This window comes from Cyrtonyx montezumae, unplaced genomic scaffold, assembly GCF_038088225.1.
Source record: "Cyrtonyx montezumae isolate F1298 unplaced genomic scaffold, pur_monq_1.0 scaffold_10, whole genome shotgun sequence".
Lineage (NCBI taxonomy): Eukaryota > Metazoa > Chordata > Aves > Galliformes > Odontophoridae > Cyrtonyx > Cyrtonyx montezumae.
The window spans coordinates 50,337,534-50,361,005 of record NW_027071826.1 but is presented as its reverse complement, the minus strand read 5'-3'; the positions used below and the strand labels follow the sequence as shown (position 1 = coordinate 50,361,005).

Genomic DNA, 23,472 nt, shown 5'->3' with positions numbered 1-23,472 from the left:
TGTTTTTATCACACAGATGCACAATGACATACTCAAAGTCTTTTTGAAAGTTCCAAAAGGGAGAGAGGAAGCAGAGGTCACAAAGTGAAACGATGGGACAAAGGAAAGAAGAAAAACAGAGGCGGTCAGGAAAGCAGTGCAAATAGCTGTAATGACATAACTAATTTTCTAAAGAAACGAATCATAAGGTATTTATTACATTACAAAAAGTTAATAATAATTGGGAGCTTATTAGAAATGAAACTTACTAAAAATAAGGCCTCTAAATGTACTGAAGGCAACATGATATCCTTCTACCTAACGCTTCTGAAGTCTCAATTCTATGATGCAAAGGAGAGTCCATCAACACCGACTGCCTACTGCTTCCATAAAAGACTTCAGCAATAGCTCAAACTAAAAGGCCCTCCACAATTTGGTGTCTAAGTACACCTTAAGGTGTATTTTTCTGTTTTACTTCAGTACAGTCAAGCAGCTTCTTAAAACCAGATGCTCTTTTGGCAAAGTTTAGCTATCATAAGGCAGTAAACACCTGAACTGCTCTGACACAAAGCTATTAAAAATGACCAATCACAGAACAGATGGAATAAGATGGCATGAACCAAAGGTTATTTCTTCCTTCAGTTTTAACAACACTTATACCAGTGGTTCTATTAAAATACAGCATTTAAACAGTGTGCTGAAGAGAAGACTATTTCCTGTCCTTTTCACAACACAAGCAGACCCCCTTCTTTAGTAACTACCATGCAGCACATATTTTATTTCTTAAACAATGCATTATTTTATTTTCCTTTTGTTTAGCAACTAGAGCCAATGCTAGATGACAAAGACCAATCCCCAAGCCTCCAAGCAGCACTTCAGGAGCTGCTGTTGAAATACAGAGGAGCCTGCTGAGTATGTAATGACTGGCATGTTGCAAAACTGTTCAATGAAGCAAGTAATTATTGTGAGCCTGAAACTAATAAATACAACTGTCTTATGAGTTTATGTGTTATGGCCGATCTACACTACTGTCTAAAGAGGCACAGAAAACTTTCCTGCTGTGGCAAGAATAAAGCACTTTTAGAACTGCTCTTATGTGTTGTTGCTTGCAGGAAAAAAATATCTGAAAATCTGTCTAAATCATTTAATGCTAGCCAGTTTCAGAAAGTATATAAAGGGGAATGTTCATGAATACACATGTTGCATGGGATGGCAGAAACCTTGCTTCTGCCAATAAACAAGTTTAAAAGATTCTAAACTGCAGAATTAAAAAATGATCTCTCCCACTTACCTTAGTGTTCATACAACATTTTCCACGTTTGTACTCTTTGTGACTTGCTCTTTTATCAAGCTTGTTCCACAAAGCTTTGGCCTTCCACGTGGTTACTCTTGACTTCAGTTTGCTGTAAAAGTTCTTTGAGTCCAAAGGATCTAATTCAAGTTGGCGTGTGAGAATATTAAAGGCCTGAATGGTACCTTTGCACGTTGATGCTTGGACAAAGTTTTCAAATATTTGGCCAGCTTGACTGTACTTTTCATCATCGTTTTCCCCCATGTTCTGAAAGAAGCGTTGAAAAGAATCAAGCTGGAGCTCTTGTGCTAAGGTGCAGGTAACCAACACTAGCAAGTACTTCCAAGCATGTTATTCCTGGAAAAGACAAACACAAGTTATGTTAAAGCACGCTCTGCCTGGGAAAACTAAAACCCATAAACTACATATCCAGTAAGAATATAAAGACACAGCATATGGCAGTTGGACAACCAGGGAGGTACAAAAGGTTAAGAGTGGCACTTAAGATGTGCTACAAAGAAATCTACTTACACTGTCACAATGTGTACTTCAGGATGACTTAGGAGACTCATACACACACAAGCTACACACACAAGCTTCGCACACTGCTACAGAAATCAATCAGCTTCACACATTGGCAACAGTCCCCTCAATTTTTATTCAGTAATAAGTGCTAGCTAACAGATTAAGAAAAATAAATAAATAATTACTGAGGTGCTTTTCCTAACCAGAATTTAAGTCACAACAATTACATCTTTAGTAATGTTTTGGTCTTAAGAATCCTTGGAAACTTGCAGCCATAAGTCAGTATCACTTTAGGAAATTTTCTCCTGTTGCACAAGCTAGGAGCAAGAGTACAGGTTAGCTAGTAAATTCAGAAATGGCCAGTCAATTGCCACAAGCAAACATACACAACAAACTAAGCAAAAACATTATCATAAGTTATACCAGAAATGAAGAAATGCAACACAATTAACCTCAAGCAACTCCCCTTTATCAAGAACTCTTGCCACAATGAGAAAGAGCTTGGTGCTCTAGCAAATGGAAAGGAATTTTATCTCTATGTGATTGGAGTCATACCTTGTCATGTGCTAATGATATAAAGTAATTACATTTGGCCCACTTTGCTCTATTGGTTTTTCCTAGCAATATGATCACTGTCAAACTGTGCCTGCTATTCCAGACAAATACACTTAAACTCTGTAAGAGCAAAACTATTCTAAATTATAAGTTCACAAGAACTAAACTACTGTTCCTTGCGGCACTCCCTTATCCTTCTTTAACCTTGCTCTCTATCTTTAACAGGCAACGTTTTAGTATTTTCTTTGGATCTTTGCTGACTCTCAAGTGGCTTTCCTATTTTTCAAGGATATTATGTATAAACTTGTCCTCAGAAGAGGGTCTACCTGAACTCTACTCCACAAATACAAGTCCTATATTCTTTTTCTTGCTTCTTTATCCTAACCTCTTTCAGGAGTTATCTACCAGTCCAAGCGATCAACAACTAAATCAATGCTTGCCCAGTCTCTCACATAATTAGTTATTTTGCTTGGAACATCATCTGTTGGCTGATAGCTTTAGAGTAAAATTGCTATAAGGACCTTTGAAGTTATACTTCTTAATTTAACACTGTTCACAAACTATTCATTCTACACTCACATTTCCTCCAAAGAAGAGGAAACAAAACTAGCATATTTAAGTAACTGAGACCTACCATGCCTATCTTAGATACTCTAATACAGAAAAATATTATGCAACTTATTAACCAGGTCCCATGGGGAGGTATAAGGAAGCATTTGGAACACTCACATTCCCTAGCTATGCTCAAAATAAATAACCTTTGTGTGCATATCATCAGTCTGCTGTTGGTTTGTGGGTAAAATAAATAGGCAACATTGAGAGTTTGTACATTTTCTTAGACCAAATGTCATGATTAAATACATAGTGCCAAGAATAAGTCAGGAAATTTTTGTTTTCCCTTCTGAATACTTCATTTATAATATGTTCTGTGCCCTTTTCTGAAGAGCTTCATGAAGTAAAATCACAAACATTTTATATGCCTCTACTTCCAGAAGGTCTAATTTATAAAAAAAAAATGGAGTGCTATGAACTCACACCGTCTCAAGAAGAGTTGAAGACATCCAGAATCTTTCCAGGCTCAAGGCTTTGATAATTAAAGAGCAAAATCCTCTAACAACTACATGCCAGCAGGGTGGATTCTGGCAACCCTGGCTGCCTCAACACAGGTGGGCGAGGAAGGCTGGGTGCAACTCTTGCCAGCCCGTGTTTTAGGAAAGCAGTGCTATGGATCAGTTCAAAACCAGCCAATAGAACCAGAAGTTACTGTGGAAAAGATAGAGGACTGCCACACAGTGAGGCTGATCCAGCAAAAAGGCATGACTGGGATGAAGCACAAGTGCTGTTATGAGAGGAAAGCAACACAGAACAACTGAAGACATCTACTGAAGATAGTATCTGAGACCAATTTAAACCAGAAAGAAGAGCAGTTTTGCAACTGGCAGAGAGATTTTTAACATTAAGTCAATATATGCTTTTTTTCCTTGGTGAATGGGGAAGCGCCATTGAAACGCTGTACTGTGGACAGTTCAGCCAAGTGTGTGGCTGCCAGATTAGGTTTTCTTCATGGCTTTAAACTCACACTGCTATCGCTTCAGTGCTACAAGAGTTTGACCTAGGAACTATAAAACAGTTACTTCCTCTCCACTGTTTTCACTAGCTCACCACAAGATTGTTATCTTGTTCATGTAACACAAGTATCTGTAGAAGTTAACTCCAGCACAATTGATGAGAGTCCAATCACAAACTCTTTAATTTTTCTACTCAAGAGACATTTATAAGCCTCAGCTGTTTCCATCCAGTGATGGAAGGGGGTGGAAGGGAAGGGAAAATGCTAAATAAAAGTAGAGCTATATCTTAGCCCGCCAATGAGGAAAAGCAGCAAGTGCCAGGGCTGATAATGGTGAGGAAAACAGAAAGCAGAGTTGGAAGAAATCACTGTGAGCAAAGTGAAGAGCAGGAAAACGTTTCTAGCTTCACAAAAGCTTGTGCTGCACATGCATGCACACAGTCACAAATGCATGCAGCAGGCCTGGGCTTCTCCTGCCTTTTTACTGAGGAAGGGAGCAACCTAGAGACCTCCAGCTGTAACACTTTCCTCCTCCAACAATGCAGAGTTGTGATCAAGGCTGTTCCTGATTGGCACAAAATCTCCTCAAGAACTTCCAAAATGCTCTCATCACATCCCTGTAGAGCGGCGGTGTGGCATCTCAGCAGACATTCACTCACCAGCGGAGCATTTCTCCTTTCTGTGTCAGAGTTCATGTTCTCCAAAAAAAGCCAGTTTTGTGGTTGGAAAGGCCAGATGACAAGGGAGATTCTGGTTACTGAATTTCTGCTTGCTGGAAACACCACTTTTTTTTTTCTTTTTGGCATGTAGACTGTTTTGATAGATGACAGAGAAGAAAATGGTGCTACAAGGAGATGCAACTTATAGAAAAATACATCGTTTCTTCTGAGGAACCACTAATATTAATATTTCACTGCAGTATCGTACACAAGTCACTAGAAATAATGCAGGAAAGTCCAGAAGTCTAAGTTGAAGTAATTCTTAACTACAATTAGCTTCCTGTTTTGTATTTTCTCAAAAGCTTGAAAAGCAATACATAAACTGTTCAGCTGTAGTGGAAAGAAAAAAAAAAAACTGAAAAAAACCCACACATATTTAAGGAAAAACAAACAAACAAGCAAAATCCCTGAGTCCTCAGAGTACTACCATCTACTCTTTTTCTTCCTCCATTACGTTGATCATGCAGGGGATTAGAGACCTGAAGATCTCTTCAGGGAAGAATTGATGAGTATTGGCAGCTCTGGGTCAGGTTGGTAGCTAACAATAGGTCTCCTGTACAACGCATTAAGAGCATGTGAGAATTTGGCTTTCCACAAGACTTCTCATAGTACTTCAGAAACCTCTGGAGGGCTCCCAGCCTTGAACTACTGACACTGGGAAGAACAAGGGTTGCATTTTGATAACTTAGCCCCTCTCTGCTTGCAGTCAGGGAGGAAACAGGAATGTCAGACGAGAAAACTCGAGAACTGCTGTTCATCCCTGGTAGCTACCCAAGGAGAAAGTGAAGATCCTATTGTGACTTAAAGGAAGGCAATGGAAAAAGGACAGAAAAAGTAGAAAATGCTACCTATATAAATATATACATAGGAAAACAAATGCCAGCAGTCTTGGTTGGCATTCCTGCAGAAGATTTTGAGAAGCAAACCAAACTCTTCCACTATCAGGATAATGTCACTAATTAGCACAAGGTAAATCAGTGTACAGAGCCAGTTCACATCTGCACACGAAGGCCTTCAGCATAATACAGCAAACAACGAAGCTGACATACACGAGTCATTAATTGAAAATGACTAACTTTTGACAGCAGTAACTGCAGAGTGCTTGATTGTCAGCAGCATTTTGAGACAACATGCTCCAAAGGTTTTGGAGTTGTCCTTTTGGAAAGGAAGAAAACCACTCATTTTAATTGAAACTTGCAGCAACTTTAAGTTTTCCCTTAGTATCTTTTGTGATCTGTTTCTAATGCTTGAGAACAAGATCTCCAGAGAGACTGGAAAATAATTAAATTCCTAGCATTTCAATACCACTAATCCTGATTCCACTTTCAATACAGCTCTAATTTACCAAGAGTAAATCTTTTATTAAGACTTTAGTTCAGCTTGTAGGATACAATACCTTTCTTGTTCCTTCGAAGTTAAAATCATCAATAGGAACGAATAACTAAACTTTGCAGCATCTACAGAAACCATTTATTTTGGCACTTCATCATCAGTAGGAACTACAGTATTTCTGCTATCTCGTCCCTGCTATAGAAGTCTAAAATCATTACAGTAACTGACATTTGCATGTGAAACTGGATGCTTCTGGGCTTTTCAGCTTAGTTTCTGCTCACATTAGGCACTTGTTTTCATGGTGGCCGTTTTAAATACAAATATTTATATCTGGAGGAAACATAGTCTTCTGGTGGTTGGGTTTCCTTACATGTTTTCCTAGAACTGACATAATATGATTCTGGTAACAGATGAAGCTCTCCCTTGCTTTGCTTATGAAACTACTTAAAAAAACCCACAAAAGTACATCTGCCTGAAATACTTGTTATTGGTAATAAACAGAAAACATTTCTTAAGATGCACAACCCTAACAAAACATCAATGAACAGAAATTACTCCTGAAAAAAGCCTCACCAACAGTCTCTTCTTATAAACAGCTACATTCTTATTCTCTTTTTTTTTTTCTTTTAATAAAGAGCTGACTTGCACAGAACTCCTGCAAAATAAGTTCTCAGGCCAAGTATGGAATTCAAAACAGTTCCTACTGAGACACTCTGTGCCTATGAACTTAAAAGGTTACCGTACACGCTATCAGCTTGTTTTGCCGAAGTCATACGAGATTTCAAGCAGCCCTCCAAACAAGTGCTGCTGTGCTGATTTAACCTGCTACATCTGGAATCTTCCCATAATAAAACATAGCTGGAAGCATGCACACCAGCACAATAGCTTTGCAGTTAATATTTTAGATACATAACCAGGAAATATAAAATCCTACAGATAGACAGTTTTATCTGTCACACAGATAAAGTCTCATTCCACACAAATTAAAGACGAAGAATTAAAAATAGTCCTGCTTATTTCTGCATGTTACTGGTTTACAGTTGCTGGTTTTACAGCAGGCATACACTAAGACACTGACAGTAAAGTGAGATCAGTCCCTCGAGCCAGCAGCTTGCAACTCTGCATTCTTGCAAACACTGTTGGCACGGACAAAGCCCAGGATGCTGCCCAATGGGTCACGCGCATAATGCTGTGGATGGGGGTTTAGGCACCCGTACCTGCTGAAGGGGGATTCAGATAAAGCAAAGCAGAAAACTTACAACTGTGCAGCTTGCCCCATTCTGCTGTCTGCACAAAGAAATCCTGCCCTGTGAGCATCACTAAAACCCCTTAGGACTTGTTTTGCAAAGCTCATGCACAGTATTTTGAATGAACAACAATGCATTTGTTTTCAGGCATCTGTAAGCAGCACACACTCAAACTTCTGATCAAAAATATGGACATATTTCTGAGGAATGAGTTGTAAAAAACAAATGTCATAACAGCTATGCCATCATATACTGTAACTCTAAATTTTTTTGAGTCCAGTGATTTTGAAGAAAAAAAAAAGAACTCTAACCCAATTACTGTTCTGTGATGTTAGCACCATGAAGATAAACATTCATTTTAAACAGATTGTGATTTCTATATATAAAAGAGCTGCTTATTAATTTTGCTCTCAGAATTCACTTCATGTTTTACTCAAACATAGAGCAAAAATATGCAGGTTTTTATGACTACAAAAAGATTTACAGCAGTCAGTTTACTAGGATGAAGCTAAACATCACTTTCAGCAAGTTTTACAATCGAATGTACTCCTGCTATCAATTCCTGTTCCATATGGTAAACACCTGTAAAACATCCGAGTTCTCTCCTTCAATATTCATTTCAAACATCTCCTTTTCCACTAGAAAAAGAGAAGTGGAAACACAACGAAAACTTAGCATGTGTAGATAGACCACACTGCCCACATACAAATGCGGAGATATGAACCAAACAGAAACTGTTAGGCTTGAAGAATCTAAAGCTTCTCAAGCAGGAAAGATGCACGTTGCTGCTGCAAGTTGCACGCCAGCAGTTATTAGCACAGAACTGCTGAAACGAGGCTGACTTTTTGCAGGGAGCTCTAGAAACACCAAGCAATCTCGGAAGCTGTTGGAAACCACCTTTCTGGAACTACAAGAAACAGCAGTATAGCCTACAATGGTGGGCTGTTCTTTGGTGGAGGCATTTGTAATTTGGATTCCCCCAGATAGCTGGAGCTTGTGTATCTGACTTTGCTTGTAGGCTACACTCTGACGTAGTAAAGTGGTAGCTGGTATCTTGCATCATTTGGGGGAGGATTTTTATTTTTATTTTTTAATCTGGTGCCTGCATGCATTAAGCCTCAAATGCATTTATCTAGCAAGAGCATCCCCATGAATACATGTTTATACACAGTCAGAGAGCATCCAAATGTACCTGGGTGTTTTACAGAACATTCAGGCTGAAATCAACTAAACTCAAGTCTGACAGCCAGCTGGGTTTGCCACATACTCTAGAGCTTTCAGGCTTGTGGACTGGAGAAAAATGTGAACAAGTTCACAGCAATGATATTTATAATTAGCAATAATTTTTGACTTATTTCTCATTATGAGTCATTTTGCATTAAACTATGTATGTGCTAGTACTGAATTCCAGAAAGAACATAAATGCTAATAAACCAGGAACAGACACACAGATCGCTTCACATAACTGAAGTCATCGACTTAGCTTCTTTACCTAAGAATTATGCCTGCTAATAAGCAGGATGGACAGGTATTTCTGCAAGCAGAAGTGCCAACTATGGGATAAATCATTTTTCCAGAAATTGTTCACAGATCAAAATCAGGCAAAAAAAATAACAACACTGAAGATCTTGTTCTGCTTCCTTCTTACCATCTCCCACCGCACAACCTCCTGCTTTCATGCACACAAGCTTCCTGTAAGGCACAACGAAGAGCACAGAAGTTTTAATCATAGAAAATTATGTTAGAATGAATATACATTCCAGGGAATTTTTAATTTAATCGGCCAATATTAATGCACACCTAAGGGTCACGTACTACTTTATGAGCTTTCTAGAAAGTTTAGTAAGTATTCAGCTTGAGGGTTTGGGGATTTTGTTCTGGTCTTTCTTTCTTTGTGCTTAAAGAATGTAGCTTACAGTTAAGTATTTAAAACCTACTATTTCTAGCAGGGGTGCTAAAAGCTCTATTAAAAGGTCCCAAGTTTCCATACAGTAAACATCTTGAAAGACAACTTTAAATGATTAAGCCACATTCTCTAGGGGGCTAATGTTATATGTAAACAAGATAATAAAATCTACCTCTTGCATAGACTGATTATAAGAAAGAACATTTCTCATCTCTGCTGTAGCAAATTGGAAACAGTACAAACAACAGTAGACAGCTTATGCTTATATTCCACCTAGGCTGGGATCAGAGAAGGAAAAAATATACACCATAAGGAATTTAAAATCAGTCAGCAACTAAGTTCACCTCTTAAGAAAACGTGCCCATTATTCAAGTCAAATGATGTTATGAAAGAATCATCAGTGAAAACTGTTAAATGGACAACTTCAAGCTCTTTGCAAGTCCTGTCTTTCTATTCCTGTTAGGACACAATTTAAAGCTCACACTCTGAACAGCTGAGGTATAGCAACTTATCACAGAACAGGCAGCAGTCTGGTTGGTTCATCAGCCTACTTTAAGTAGAATCCTAGGACAGGGGTCTGACAACCTCAGACAGCGACTAATATCCTACTTCCCACTGAGCTACCAACATTACATCAGCTCCCAGGCCACCCTGCTCTACACAGCTGCCAGGGTTCACGTCACTCCCATCAAAGCCCTTCATCCTCATCAGGTCACATGGCACAATTGTGCCTGAGAAGCACACAAAAAAAAGCAAACTCACAGAGCATGTCAGCAAAATATCTGGTATGGATGTAGCTATACCAACAAAACTGAGCCACATTTGGCAGCAGCACTTCCTCTAGTACAGCCTCCCCTTTGTATGCAAGGAGACAATTATGGAAGTAAGTACACCACGAAAAAAAGACAAATGCACAAACCAGGAAGAAGCAGACTCCTAGTCAGCAATTATGGAAATAGTGTCAGTTCATGTCACTTTGGGAATAGGGATAATTCAGGATGGGACAGTGAGATGGGCTCTGAACCATCACAGCAGAGCCAAGCTTGGCAGTGCTTGAAGATGTGCTGCCACGTTTCCAGCATTTCTCCCTATCACAGGGCACAGGGACAAAACAGGCTCTAGGCCTTACTGCTGTCTGCAGTGGGAGCCCCCCACCCAGGCTTAGCTATCCCCTTCCTGCAGCCACTCACAACCCAGGTAGAGGGCAGAGAAAAGCTATCAGTACTGCTGCTGCTGCTCAAAACTGCTTCAGGCCATCAGTTGGAGAGACCTGAATACACCACACAGTGAGAGACAGAGAACAGAAGTTACCAAAATGAGACTGACTGATTTTTTCCCTGCAGGATTAGTCTAAGAAAGAAAACTAACATTTGTTTTCTTCTTTTTAAACAAAACTATGAAATGATGGCCATGCTGAAGCAAACTGTCCAGGGTGCGTCTTGGGGGAAAGGAAGGAGGAAAAAGAACAGCAGGGATGTTAACTGTCACAGAACTCAGGACAAAAGCTTTTGGAAGCATGTTGCAGAGTGTGGTTTCCCTCTCATTACTGGGGCAGCAGCAGTTACCCAGGAGCTGAACGGGGGAAAGAAATAGCACACAAGAGCCACAAGAAACTAACTGCTCCAGGACACAATAATTCTTTTGGCAGAGCTACCCTCATCTGCAGGCAACATACTTGCAGATCAGTAATCAGGATTAATTCACTGAAAATAAAGACTGTGTGTCACTACTGATCATCACAGAAACAAAACATTCTCAGCAATATTTTCATGTTGTGTATATATGCACTTCCAGGAATCATGTTCAGTTGTTACAATTTTTGAATTCAAGTTAGCATGCATTATTTTCTGTGGCTCATCAGAGTACTGATATTATCAGTAGCTCCAAAATCCATGGGAATCATGGAGTAAGTTAAAGAAAGAGAAAAACAACAACAACAAAAGTATTTCTGAGTTGGAGATGATCTTTGGCTATAGAACTGTCAGCTCACCAACAAAAAAACAGCCACTGAATGACACCGGGAAACTGTGAGAGAGGCTCTCAGAGAAGTCAGCCAGAGGGTGGTGGAAAACCAGAAAATTTAGGTTAAGACACCAAACTCTTGTCTAGGGAACGTTTACATAAGAACATGAAAAGTTACTTGGATAGCTTTATAACTGCTTTCCTTTTTTCTCCTTGTAAGCTGGACCCGTCTTTTCCAGAATAGATTAGAAGAGACATTGCTTCTGAAAGTAGAAGTAATATTTTTGGAAGAGAATGTGCAGCACAATTCCTACCCTCTCTCAGCAATACCTTCCCAAAAATGAAGACAAACTAAGTACAAGAAAAAAAATAAAAGATTCCAGGAGTTAGAAAAACAATCACTTCTGCTGCAGAAAAATCCACGCTGCACAAAATAGCATGGGCTTTGCTGCAACATCTTTCAAAAGCAACATCTTTGGGTATCACTACTCAAGGCTGCATGGACTGCAAAGAGATGTGTTTGGCAACTGGCTCTGCCACTGCCATACCAAGTGTGAGCTCTGAATTCAGCATCAGCACAGAGGGGATGGACGGCTGCGGACAGAAGAGGATGGATCCACATTTGGAGCAGATGAAATTCTGTTGTCACAGGGATGGATGCTGGTTAGGAATGGGCAACCAAAGGACCCCGATGTAATACCATTTGCCACTACTCTGCTGTAGAAATATTGATATATATATATCAATATCTACCCTGATAGAAACATCTATAAACTATATTTACTACATTTCGGCTTTGTAATGCATTACTGGATGAAGAGAAGGAAAAAAAAATATCTCTGTCTATTTTTAAGTGGGACACTTTTAGTTCCTTGGCTTTACTTTCCAGCTTGGACTTATTTGAAAAAAAAATTTAAAAAAATGTTTCAAACAGTTGTTTGGCACTGCTACTTGGATTACCAAAGAGAACAAGCAAGTGATGAACAGCATAAAGCAAAGAAAAGCAATGATATCTTCTAAAGTAAGAGCTGAAGCATTACAAACATAAAAACACATTTCCCCTTTCAATTTTGAACTAATGTTAAAAACAGGTTCTTCAGTACACACTGCACCCACATGCACGTGATTGCAATTTGGATTTAGGTACTGTGCACTTACTGCATGGGAGGAGGAGAAGAAAAAAAAAATCACACAGCAGAACTCAGGGATGGTTGCCATGCTAGGTCCAAATGGATATAGTATCCATAGCATATATGAACCTGCCCTCCCCCATTGAAAAAAACAAGTCAACATACCAACTAAACCTTAAATGAAATTATCTAGAGAGAAGCATGGAACATGTTTAAAAGGAACTTATTTTTGGCTTTCATAGCTGATATTCAAGGAACAGTGCTTACTTTTGCATGTAATTCACACTACAGGCACATAACTAAAACAAAAGCTCTCTAATATAGTTGGGGGGAGGGAAAGAAATGAAAAGCAAAGTAGCATTAAAAAGCTTGTATAGGAGCTGATTTTCATAATGCATTACTAAATCAGAAGCTCTTGTAAAAACGAGCCAGAAAGTGACTGCAAGTCACAGAACCAGTCTGTTAAGATACAACTTGGGAGTTCACCCTGCTCTCATTTCTGCCCAGTGCAGGTCAGCTTAAAAAACATTAAGTTCAAATACTCCAGAATCTCCTCTGTGCATAGTAGACATTATCATAGCAAAGGTTTTGAACATTAGTATGTCTTTGGTAACGTTTCTGACAGCTAGGCAGGTTGAAAGGGTTTTCAGACCTGATGTTTCTATCAAAGCTAGACTGAGCCCTACTTCTTCATTGATACTATCAACTTCAGCAGTTCCTTTCAAATGAGACCCATCAGACATACTGCCATCTGCATCGAGGGAACACAGGCTCCTTTCTGGCCAGATTAACCTGCTACCTTAAACTGCCTACACACACACACACAGGGATCTGTGTACAGGCTGTGTGTTTGTAAGTGCATATTCCAGGGCTCCTGCTGCCACTAATGATGTGGAGCCCTTCAGGACAGTCATCTGTCATACAATAGTCTATCTACGCTCCATGACCCAAGGCCCTCCTCACCTCGCCACATGCATTTGCAGCTTTCATCTCTGCCTGTTGCTAACCACCACTCCCCGATGTGACCAATACACAGCCCTGAGGAGCAGCACAGGCATTCCAGGGCCAGAACAGTTTATTCCTAGTTGTTTGTAACTGACATGGTAGGATTTTTCAGTGCTTTATTTCAGTAGAAAATAAAGCTAAAAACGCCATATGTTTGCATAAAAGAAGGAAACAAGAAAAATGCAAAAAAGTGACAGATGCTGAGTTAACTGAATGGTCACTACAGTCTCTTCTGTTGTTGCCCACAGGACAAGCACATGAAATGTTATTTTGAATATATAAAGCTGGTCTGAGATTACCAGGGAAAAAAATGTGCAGAAGGAAGCAGCTTGTCGCCTTAATATCCAGCATACTGGTTAATTTTGAATCCACTTTTAAAGAATACAGTTCTTCCAGGCATCTTGGCAGGAAGCATACAGCAACATATAGAGAGTTCACCTTGGTATTTTCAGACAAGGTTGTATTCTTAACAGGTCTGTACACAAAACAGGCAAAAAGCCCCTTCCTTCCTAAAACCACAAGTTGAGAGGTTTGTGCAGGCCTCTGGCAGCCATCTTCTGGATACTGGGGCAGCCCACTTGACTTGATTCTTCTTTTAATTCATAGCAGAGCTGTATCGGCTGGGCCACCCCAGAACCACCATTTCCTACAGTGCTCTGGCAAAGCCCTAATCATCATCAGGTTAAAAGGTCAGACTGGAGAACCAGTCAATCTGCTTTATGGCACACAACAGGCAGGGCCAGGGAACATCACCAAGGACCTTCAGCAAAGCCACTACTAACCTGACTTTATTTCTCTGGATCTGCAAAATGCCAGAACGCACAAAAAATGTGCTGTGCTTCCAGGTGCTACCTTCATAGCAGAGTCCTTCAGCCTTTGACAGACCACTGTGATCTTGTAGACACAGATAGTTTCTACCTTACGAGGCACAATAACCCAGCATGCTTCTAGTTCCCAGGACACAAAATCCACTTTGTTAGCAACAGGTACCAAAACAACTACTGCAAGTTCCCAAGTATATTCAACCATGCTTCTGTCCACATTTTAGTTTTCTGCTACCTACAGGGCTGCCCACCAGCGCACTGCACAACATAAAGCTGAAATTTCTCCAATGAAATTTTTAAATGTACTATATAAGCAGGAAGGTCAGATGTTTCCACCTCCCCTTTGTGTTGGCAAGGTTATCGTTACACTGCTGCTGCTGTAAAACAAATCCAGTCATCTACAATTGCACCACAGAGAAGATGGTGCTACTGAAAACAGGGCAGGGACTGCACATGCTGAGGTGTGCCAAGTGAAACTCACCAGCACCACAGCATATGACTAAGCATGTATTCAGGTATGTCACTACTCAACCACCGGTGTGAAATTCAGGGTCACTTATTCTTATCTCACCCCAAAATACACAGCAAAATAAGTTTTTGGAACACTGAAAATGAAGTTTAAGGAGCACTAATAGGAAAAAAGCCACCACATCACAAGATATCAAACAATTTATTCATGTATAGGATACGGACTTTGAATATTCTATGTAAGTTCAAAATATGTCAGGTGAAAAATAGTGAAAATTTGGATTCTGTTTTTATAAATACAAAGGTGACTGTAGATAAACTTGACAGACTACTCATGTGAATATAGTCCTGTATGATAAGTAGATATTTAAGGTAAATGTCTTTTATGCTTAATTCTAGTTATGAGAGGGTTATACGCCTGTTAATACTAGTTTCTAATGACTAGGTCCAGAACCACAGAACAGATTTCACTTTAAATCCCACATACCTGATAGAAAAGAGAAAAGCTCTCTCCCTTCTGGTCAGCTTTCCCCAGGAAAAGGGAACAATCTTTAAAATCACAACAGAATCATCAGCCAAAGGAAGAAACCACTGCTTTACTTCAACTTCCCTCTTCAAAGTTTAAAACAAACGAACAACAAAATAAAGTAAAGCCCAACCCCAATACATTTATTTCATCCCTGTTTCTGGCACGATAGCCCAACAAGATATTGAACAACAGATTAAACTCTTTTGGATTAAAAGAAAGAGGTACTTCTGAGAAGATGCGATCTCATTAAAGGAACAGTTGTTAAAAATAAATGCAGCAAGAAAGATTTCCGTCAACTCTTCAGAAGCATTGAACATAACTTTATAATGCCTCTTGACACCTTTCAAGAAAGAGAAAGTAGCAACACAAGTTTGCTTACATTCTACTTTGCAGAAAGAATTACCTGAACTTCTCTCACAGACGTATTTTCAATAAATTTTGCATGGGGCTGAAGAAGCTGCAGCTCAGTATGCTTAGCGTACTGGACAGCTAGTTAGGTGGATAGACAAGGAAAGCCTTCCTATTTTTTGCTTATTTGTATGTTACTACAGTAGAGTCAATAAATCTGGAAAGTAGCTACTCAAGCTCTTTGTGAACTAGAAGAGCAAAACAATGTCATAGATCAGTATTTTCTTCTTGTATGGAAATACAAACCCGCTACTCTATATTTGCCACTCCTTTATTTATCTTAGAAATCAGTTCACTAAAAGCAATACCTAAATAATCATATAACTATTTACCAGAAGAAAATATTTGTAGTTATATTAGCTTGAGATTTCAAATGAGCCAGAACACCTTATGCACAAGTATCCTATTAAAGTCTAGGTCAGTCACGTCCTACTTGTTTTACTTCCCAAAAAACCCACAAAGTTTTACCTTCAAAGAGCAAGAGAGATTCATATTGATATTACTTTGTAAAGCTGCCTGCTTTACCTGACTCTCTGAAGGATGCTTACAAGCACACTGCTAGAAAAAGCTGAGTTGAGAAGCTGTGAAACAGCACAAAGCCACCTGTGTGCTTAGCTCTCAGGCTGATCCTTGTATTTCTCTTATGCAACAACACACAAATGTCTCACCTTGCTTTGAGATAACTGTGTAATTCCTTCGGTTCCGTATTATTGCACAAAGAACACAGTAAATAGGAGACCACTATTTTGATCCCATAACTGAAACTGCACATGCATCTCTACATGAGTTACTAATAACATTGACTCATCCATTAAGCCTGGTAGTAGCTAAAGAAGCAGTTGTATGATTGTTCAGTGGCGAATATTTCAATTCATGCATAATGAAGGCATCAAAATATATCAAAATTTCTGTATTTGTCATGAAAAACTTTGCTGGATGCTCTATACACACATATTCAGAAGGCAATCATAACTCCTTCTTCAGCCAAGAAAAAAAAGGGAACGTAAAGAAACCTGCACTTTTCATTTTTGCATAAGTAAGCGTAAGCTAAAGACCCTGTGGGTCTCCTTCCTAGCATAAACACAGACAAGAAAATTCCCCATTATGGAGCTTCAGCCCCAGACCAAAAGTAAACCCTGCAAGAAGCACCTGCTCCAAGCAAGGGGCCTCCATCCACATTTGCTGCCCATGTCCAGGCCTGCAGCAAACTCCTGGTGCACAACATGGCTGCTTCACATCTCCTCAAACCCCCTTCCTCTAAGGGCTGCCATCAGCCCCAGGACACCTTAACTCTGTGTGGAAGGACTGCCTGCAGTCTCCGTTCCACTGAGTTCCCCTCCAAGGAAAGCAGGGCTCCTGAAGAAGTAAAGCCATTCCCCCAGCCCTTGCATGCTACTCCATATTTATCTTCAGAATTCAGACACAAAACATTCGTTAAAATTACTCTACAGAGAATATAAAAGGCAATTCTTCCTTCCTCAGCAAGCACCAAGGCAGGTTGGCCTAGCGTGTATTAACCTATTTGCCTGTCTACTTATCTAGGTATCACAGTCACAAATAAGATGCAGATGACCTGCAGTGCTGGTTGTCTTACTGTATGGTATGAAGTAGCTCAGCAGCATGTGCTGGAGAGTATTACGTTACTCATCACCCCTCTGCTGCAGTTCAGCTCAGATACCTACTCCCAAATATATACCAGATAGCCAGGATGAGACCCAGCACTTCATTAAATATTTGCCACATTGTCTAAAATTACCTTTGACACACAGGGTTATTTATACATCATGGTACATTGCATGCCTCTGTGACGAGATAGCATCACATAATTCTGCATGTCAAGAATGCAAGCAACAGATTTAAGCCAATCCCTGCTTCAAGACACTTTTACTAGGAAGGCCATCAGAAACTGAGTAATATCCGTTTTATGCACTGAAATACGCATGCTATTCATTTCCAGGAAATAAAGTCAACCACCCTAATCCTCCTCTCTCTCATATACCCCCATTGGAACAACAGAAAATTGTTTCTTTTGTCTTAATAGAGTTGCTATGAGGACTTACCCAGACCCTAACACAAGCCTTATTCCCCTTAATGCACTTGCTAGGACACCTAATGTTGATCTGGGGCAAGGGCGGTGTTTCAAAGAGCAATTAAAACAAGACCTACTTGGTTATACACAATGACTTTGGTTTTGAATATGCACCAATAGCTCGTGTTTATGGAGCTTGTTTCCAAGCCTTATATGTGCACATTTCTGATATTCATTCAACCACCTTAATGCTCAGAATACAAACAGCATACAGAGGAGTGTCAGCTGTTATTGAACAAGATATCCTCAGATAGAAAAGGAAGGAACCTACATTTTGCATTCATCCCACAAAGCAGTCATGAAATCTGTTGTTTGTACAGCTGTGCAATTATCTTAAGCAATTTTCTGAAGTTACAGCAATAAAGAACAGATGACAATCATAGGTGTTCATAGCACTCAGTATAAAGGGAAAACCAAATACTGAGCAGAAGACTTGAATTTGAATCTCAGAGATAACTGAATCACATAAATTATCCAAACTAAAATATCACCTTTCATCAGCGGCTCCTTTAGCCCAGCTAGGATGGAAATGAGGCTTGGAGAAGCATGTTCTTTTCTCAGGATTCTCCCTCTTCTAAAACCTCTAACAGGTGAGACTCAGCAGAGAGCCAATTGTAGAGGTACATACTGTGCTGGACTGACAGATGGGGTGAAGTGACAAGGACAAATTTTTTAAAATATCAGCACTAACCATACACTTAATACCATGAAGCCAAGTTCAAGTACTTCCTGCAGAGCAAGCCCTGAGTCTTCTACTAATCAGTTCAGACCACAACATAAAATTATTCCCCAGCTTAGTACAAGGTGACACGAAGAAAATCCATAATGAAAAACCTGAGAATAAACGCATACAATAGATGACTCTTTACAAAAGGAAGCAGATCTCATAAAAAAGCAGAAAACATGAACTACCTACTGTCTTGCAAAATTCAGTAAAGGTAATGTTTAATGAGAGGATTTTTTCGGATAGATAAAGTGTCACAGAAAGCCCTGCCATTGTATTATGAACTCCTCCCTTCAGAGACTGTGTTTGTTTCTCTCAATCTGTCTGTGTGCACAGGTATAAAGGCCTAGGGTGCTGCACATCCCTAACAACTCTAACAGATGGGGACTCACCTCAGCCAATAGCACAGATTATAGTTCCCGCGATACATGCTCAGTCAATTAGATGCAAATAAGAATTCCACAATCTGCCTAACTCAAGTCTTCTCAAAGAGATGGGAGGAAAAGGCATCTCCTACTTGAGCTTCTGCTTTGCTTTTTTATTAATTTGTTGCTGGATACCTTCATACTTGATTTGCAGACAATAGAATGGGAAAAGGTCATAAAGATTTAGAAGCCTTTCAACTGGCAGCTGGAGTTGACTATTCAGGTAATATTCAGGACAGCAAAATATATTATCTAAACTAAACAGTATTTTGGCGCGCTCAGTCTTTCAAAAGAAACACTACTAAAACACAGTCTTCTCTCATGCAAATTTTATGGACACAAGATTGAATTACAGTAAGACTATTTAAAGTTAGTTAAAAAACTTACCCATATATTCCCAACAAAAATTTCACAAAGCTTTGGAAATTCTATTTTTATCCTTGACCACATCAGTTACACAGAAAGATAAACTCCACTACCCCCTTTAGGCATTACTGCAGACTTCATGGGCAATAAGCTGCAAGCTTAAAAGGTCTGAGAAGGGTTTACCGTGGACTGAAGGATCCAAAGAACCTACTATTTAAGAAGCCAAAATTCCATTACACACATTTGCAGTCACTTTAAAATCTAACCGGGTAGCACCCACTTAGCTGAACATAGCAAGTAAAGAAAACTGTGGCATTATTTGTCCACAGCAATGCAAATACCAGAGACAAGAACAAAGAGTTAACACTAGTTGTCAACTTCCCAGCACACAATTTAATGAAGCATCTGTCTGAAGAGTCCCATGCAGCAAGCCTTTGACCACCAATTAACAAAATGTAGCAAGGTGCCTGCAAAGAGCCGGACAGGTGAGGACTGAAGCTGGGGGCTGTCTTCAGAATTGTTTGCTCCTCAGAAGGTTTTACCACCACAGCTCTAAGGTGGAAAAAGCAACAAGAAACAAACAGAAGTTTAGGAAAGTCTGAACTTTCATCTAGTAATTTCATCGTCTGAAGTTTCATTTAGTAATTTTTCAGAAGTTACATTTCCTAGTTGCGTCTGAGTTACTGGGACACTGAGATAAACACAATTAGAAGCCGAAGTGATGATAAGCAAGGGCAGTGGCACCTATCAGAATTTGTGCTGTGGTAGAATCTGCCTTTCCTGAAAAGGACTTGTGCTTCTTCACCACACCCCTGCATCTCACATATTAGATTGCCCCCAAACATTTGGAGGGGAAAACAAAACAACTCCCCAGATAAAACCAAATTGCGCTGAACAGTCATCTGGAGCAGGAAATGGGCTTGATAGCATGCACTTCTCAGAATTTTTTTTCCTTTCATGGACCTAAGAGTATAAATATGACTAAAGATCATTTTGGGGAAGTTTTCACTTGCTTGTAAATGCAAGTATGCATAGATGAAAGAGTTATTCTTAGTCATCTTCTCCATGTCAAAAATAAACCCAGCCATTTCCAGAATGTGTCACAATACAATATTAACTGTGTATCTGCAGTCACTGAATCAGTGGATGCTTAATGGCCTTAATTTAGAATATTTCTATTTCCTAGCCTCTGGAGCTGGAATACCCCGAACTACTAATTCCACTTCTGCAGGCGTCAAATCTGTCAGCATAAACACCTCTAAAACCAGTCCTAGTGACAAGCAAGCCAAACAGCATGCCCCCTCTTGGCAGCCTGGCTGCCAGACACAGAGCAGAGGCTGCATTTTTCAAATTTATGGCAAGTACACGAGGACTCCTCAAACAGAAAGAACTTGAAAAGGTACAACAAAACAATTTGCTTTCATACAAAGTGCACATTGTAAGTGTATATTATACAAGTACCTATGTATTATGCGTAGGTAAGCACGCCAGGCTGTCTGTATAGTTGCACAAAGCAATCCCTCAGCCATCCTGTAACTCACTGACCATGGACAGGACACAAGAGCAAGCTCAAAAAACAGAAGCACCACAAAGAAGGCAGACCACAACTTCAGTCACCTGACATCGACTCACTTCAACAGAATCAAAACACACTACTTTCTGAATAAGTCTCTTCCAGTAGAAAGCCAGATTTCCTGCTGACACCAGGGGAATCCAACCCACTTGAGGAATGGACACACGTTACCAAGGTCTCACAACAAATGTTACAGCCACATGGAAGAGTCCCAGTGGGAAATATATAGCATTTGAAAGTTTCTCTCTTGAGTTTTCAAGATACTAATTATAAAATACCAGAGCAGTGAGACAGCTGGAGCAGATACAAGGTACATGTTAAAAAAGGTGAAAGACTTGAAGCGTATTCACTGAGAGACCAGCTAGCTATTACCTCTCATTTTATGGCTTCTTTCACCCAAAAAGAAAGGCTCTCATCTCCACAAGAAATGAGACACAGACACCAGACAAGGAAATTTTAATTCAGAGTAACTGAGGAAGAAAGTTCTCAGATGATACTTTTTTTTTTTTTTTTTTTAACATTTAGAAAGCCGGTAATGAATTTGCCCACATTTACAGACAAGGCAGAAAAAGGCCACCAGCTAAAGACCACAGGGAAAGAATTTGAATGTGCCATCCTTTGGTTTTCCATTGGAACTTCACGTCTCCACTATGCATTACAAGCTGTATCTCCATTTCCTTCTTCAAGTCACATGAAGAGAACAGCAGTTGCCAATATCAAGCAGCATTTTAAAACCCTTCCTTGTCAGGTATTAATTTGCTTATATAACATGAAGGGGTTAATACATGTTTTGCTAAAAGGCAAAATATGATGAAACACAGAAGTGAATGTGCTGGTACCTGGCAAGTCAGCCCAGTCACAGAACAGTCACCCAGCAACCAAGATTCAGAGAAAGGACTGAATATTTCTAAACCCAAGGCTTGAGCTGAAAAAAGACCATTACACCAGTGCTACAAGTAGGTGTGTACACTCACAGCAGCTGACTTAAAGAATACTGATGTCCACCAGCAAATGTTGCTGGTGACCTCAGCCCTGCACTACTGGCATTGCAGACTCTGCTATCTGCCCCAGAGAGAAGCAGCAGTGATAACGAGGAGGTGGGGTGAGATTCAAGTCAGGAGAGTAAAGCTGCTAATTATTGCTCTGGGCAGCAAGTAAGAAGATCCAAGGCATAAAGATAAAAAAAAAGTCCTTGTTTTAAAGACATCTTCTTTCAAGTAGAGAACGGTAAAATTATTGTTCATGTTTGCAGTTGATACAGAAGTGGAACATGACAAAAAACAAGCCTGAACATAAGACTTAGACTGAGTAAGACTCCGACTGTGTTGAGTGTTAAGTGAGCCAGTGTAATTTTAATTCTCAAAACATTTACTGACCTTATAATACACAGATTAAAAACAACTACTTCCAGAGCTAGAATAAGTTGGCTGGAAGTTCAGTACAATACTTTAAAAGGGAGGTTTCCAAATGACCTGTCCTCCAGAAAGAATAAAACCTGTAGCATTCAGTGAAAAAAAGCACGTATTTCAAAGTCACTGTACACGGGCAAACACATATTTGAAGTGCTCAAGTATATGACAAGAGACATGAACGCCAGTTGGTCATTGGATAATCTGTTTTCTACCCATGAAATATATTTAGCAACCAATACAGAATGGCGAAATGAAGCAAGCATGATGCCCTCTTTTCTCCCGGATGAAGGTTCTTCATGAACATCAATTACATGTTAATATCCCTGGGAGGCAAGCATGACAAGTCTCATTAAGCCATTTTAAAGATTAGGACACTTAGTCATAGTGTCAGATTAAGAACTTCCTCAAAACCAACAGCAGTCAGAGGGGGGGGGGGGGGAACTGCACCCCAGTGGGGCCTAGGCAGCACGAAACCACACTGCTGCTCTGCCTTTCTACAGGAGTTGGAGTCTCTGAAGCAGGAAAAAAAAAAAAAAAAAAAAAAAAAGACCTCACACTTCTATGCAGTTTCCTGGCTATGCCAACACGCCTCAATTTTGACCTGCAGGGACAATCTTTAGATGCAAGAATGCAGTTTGGTTTCCACGCTCAGATCGCATTTTGGCTGAAAGCACCAATAAGGTTGCCAATTGTAAACGGTTTTTCAAGTTAGTAGAGCCCTTCAGATCCTTCCCGATAAGCTAGTTAAGAAGGAACTGAAAACTTTTTGATACTGGTTCAACCATATAAGCCTGGGGCAAGTAAATCTGCAATCAGGAATCACCAAGCCAATCCATAGCTAGCTACATGAATTCAAATCACACGCTGAATTTACGCATCCATAAAAAAGCAAGGAACATGACAAGACAATTACTATCGTAGATTAAGGCATACTTCAAAGTGCAGACGAAGACCCAACAGATGCCATGTCCAATTAACCCAGAAGGTGCGCAGGGAGGGGTACTGTTATGCTCATTAACAGACTCACTAGGACACATCCAAACTAATAGCCCACTTAAGCGCTGCAACACGCTTGGAAAGCATTTTCCTACCTTAATCGCGGGATACTTACGAAACCGAGCGCTGGTTTTACTTCTGCGTCTCCCTCCGACCAAGAGCGAAAGCCCCAAAGCTGCCCCGCCTGGCACCGCGCTCAGCAGCGCTCAGCCGCTCAAGCAGCCGACCGGCACCCGCCCACACCCTGCCGCGGCACAGTACTCCACAGCCCCAGGAGCTGCCACCCGCCACGGGACGACCCAGCCCCGCCGCACCTGCTCCGCCCGCAGCGCGACCCTCGCGGCGCAGCGCGACCCTACCGCGAGTGACGGCGCCGCTCCGCATGCTGCCCTCGGCGCGGCACGGCTCGTCCCGGCTCGGCGCGGCCGGGGCGGGGCCGG

The 23,472-nt window shown here is 40.3% G+C and overlaps 1 protein-coding gene across 1 annotated transcript in view; it reads right to left on the bottom strand.

Moving 5' to 3' along the window:
• MICAL2 (microtubule associated monooxygenase, calponin and LIM domain containing 2) overlaps positions 1-23,472 on the bottom strand; it is a 129,875-nt gene that overhangs the window by 95,315 nt on the left and 11,088 nt on the right. The window contains exon 3 of the mRNA XM_065755340.1: positions 1,271-1,627. Coding sequence (XP_065611412.1) covers positions 1,271-1,534 — 264 coding nt within the window. The 5' untranslated portion in view covers positions 1,535-1,627. The remainder of the gene's footprint in view (positions 1-1,270; positions 1,628-23,472) is intronic.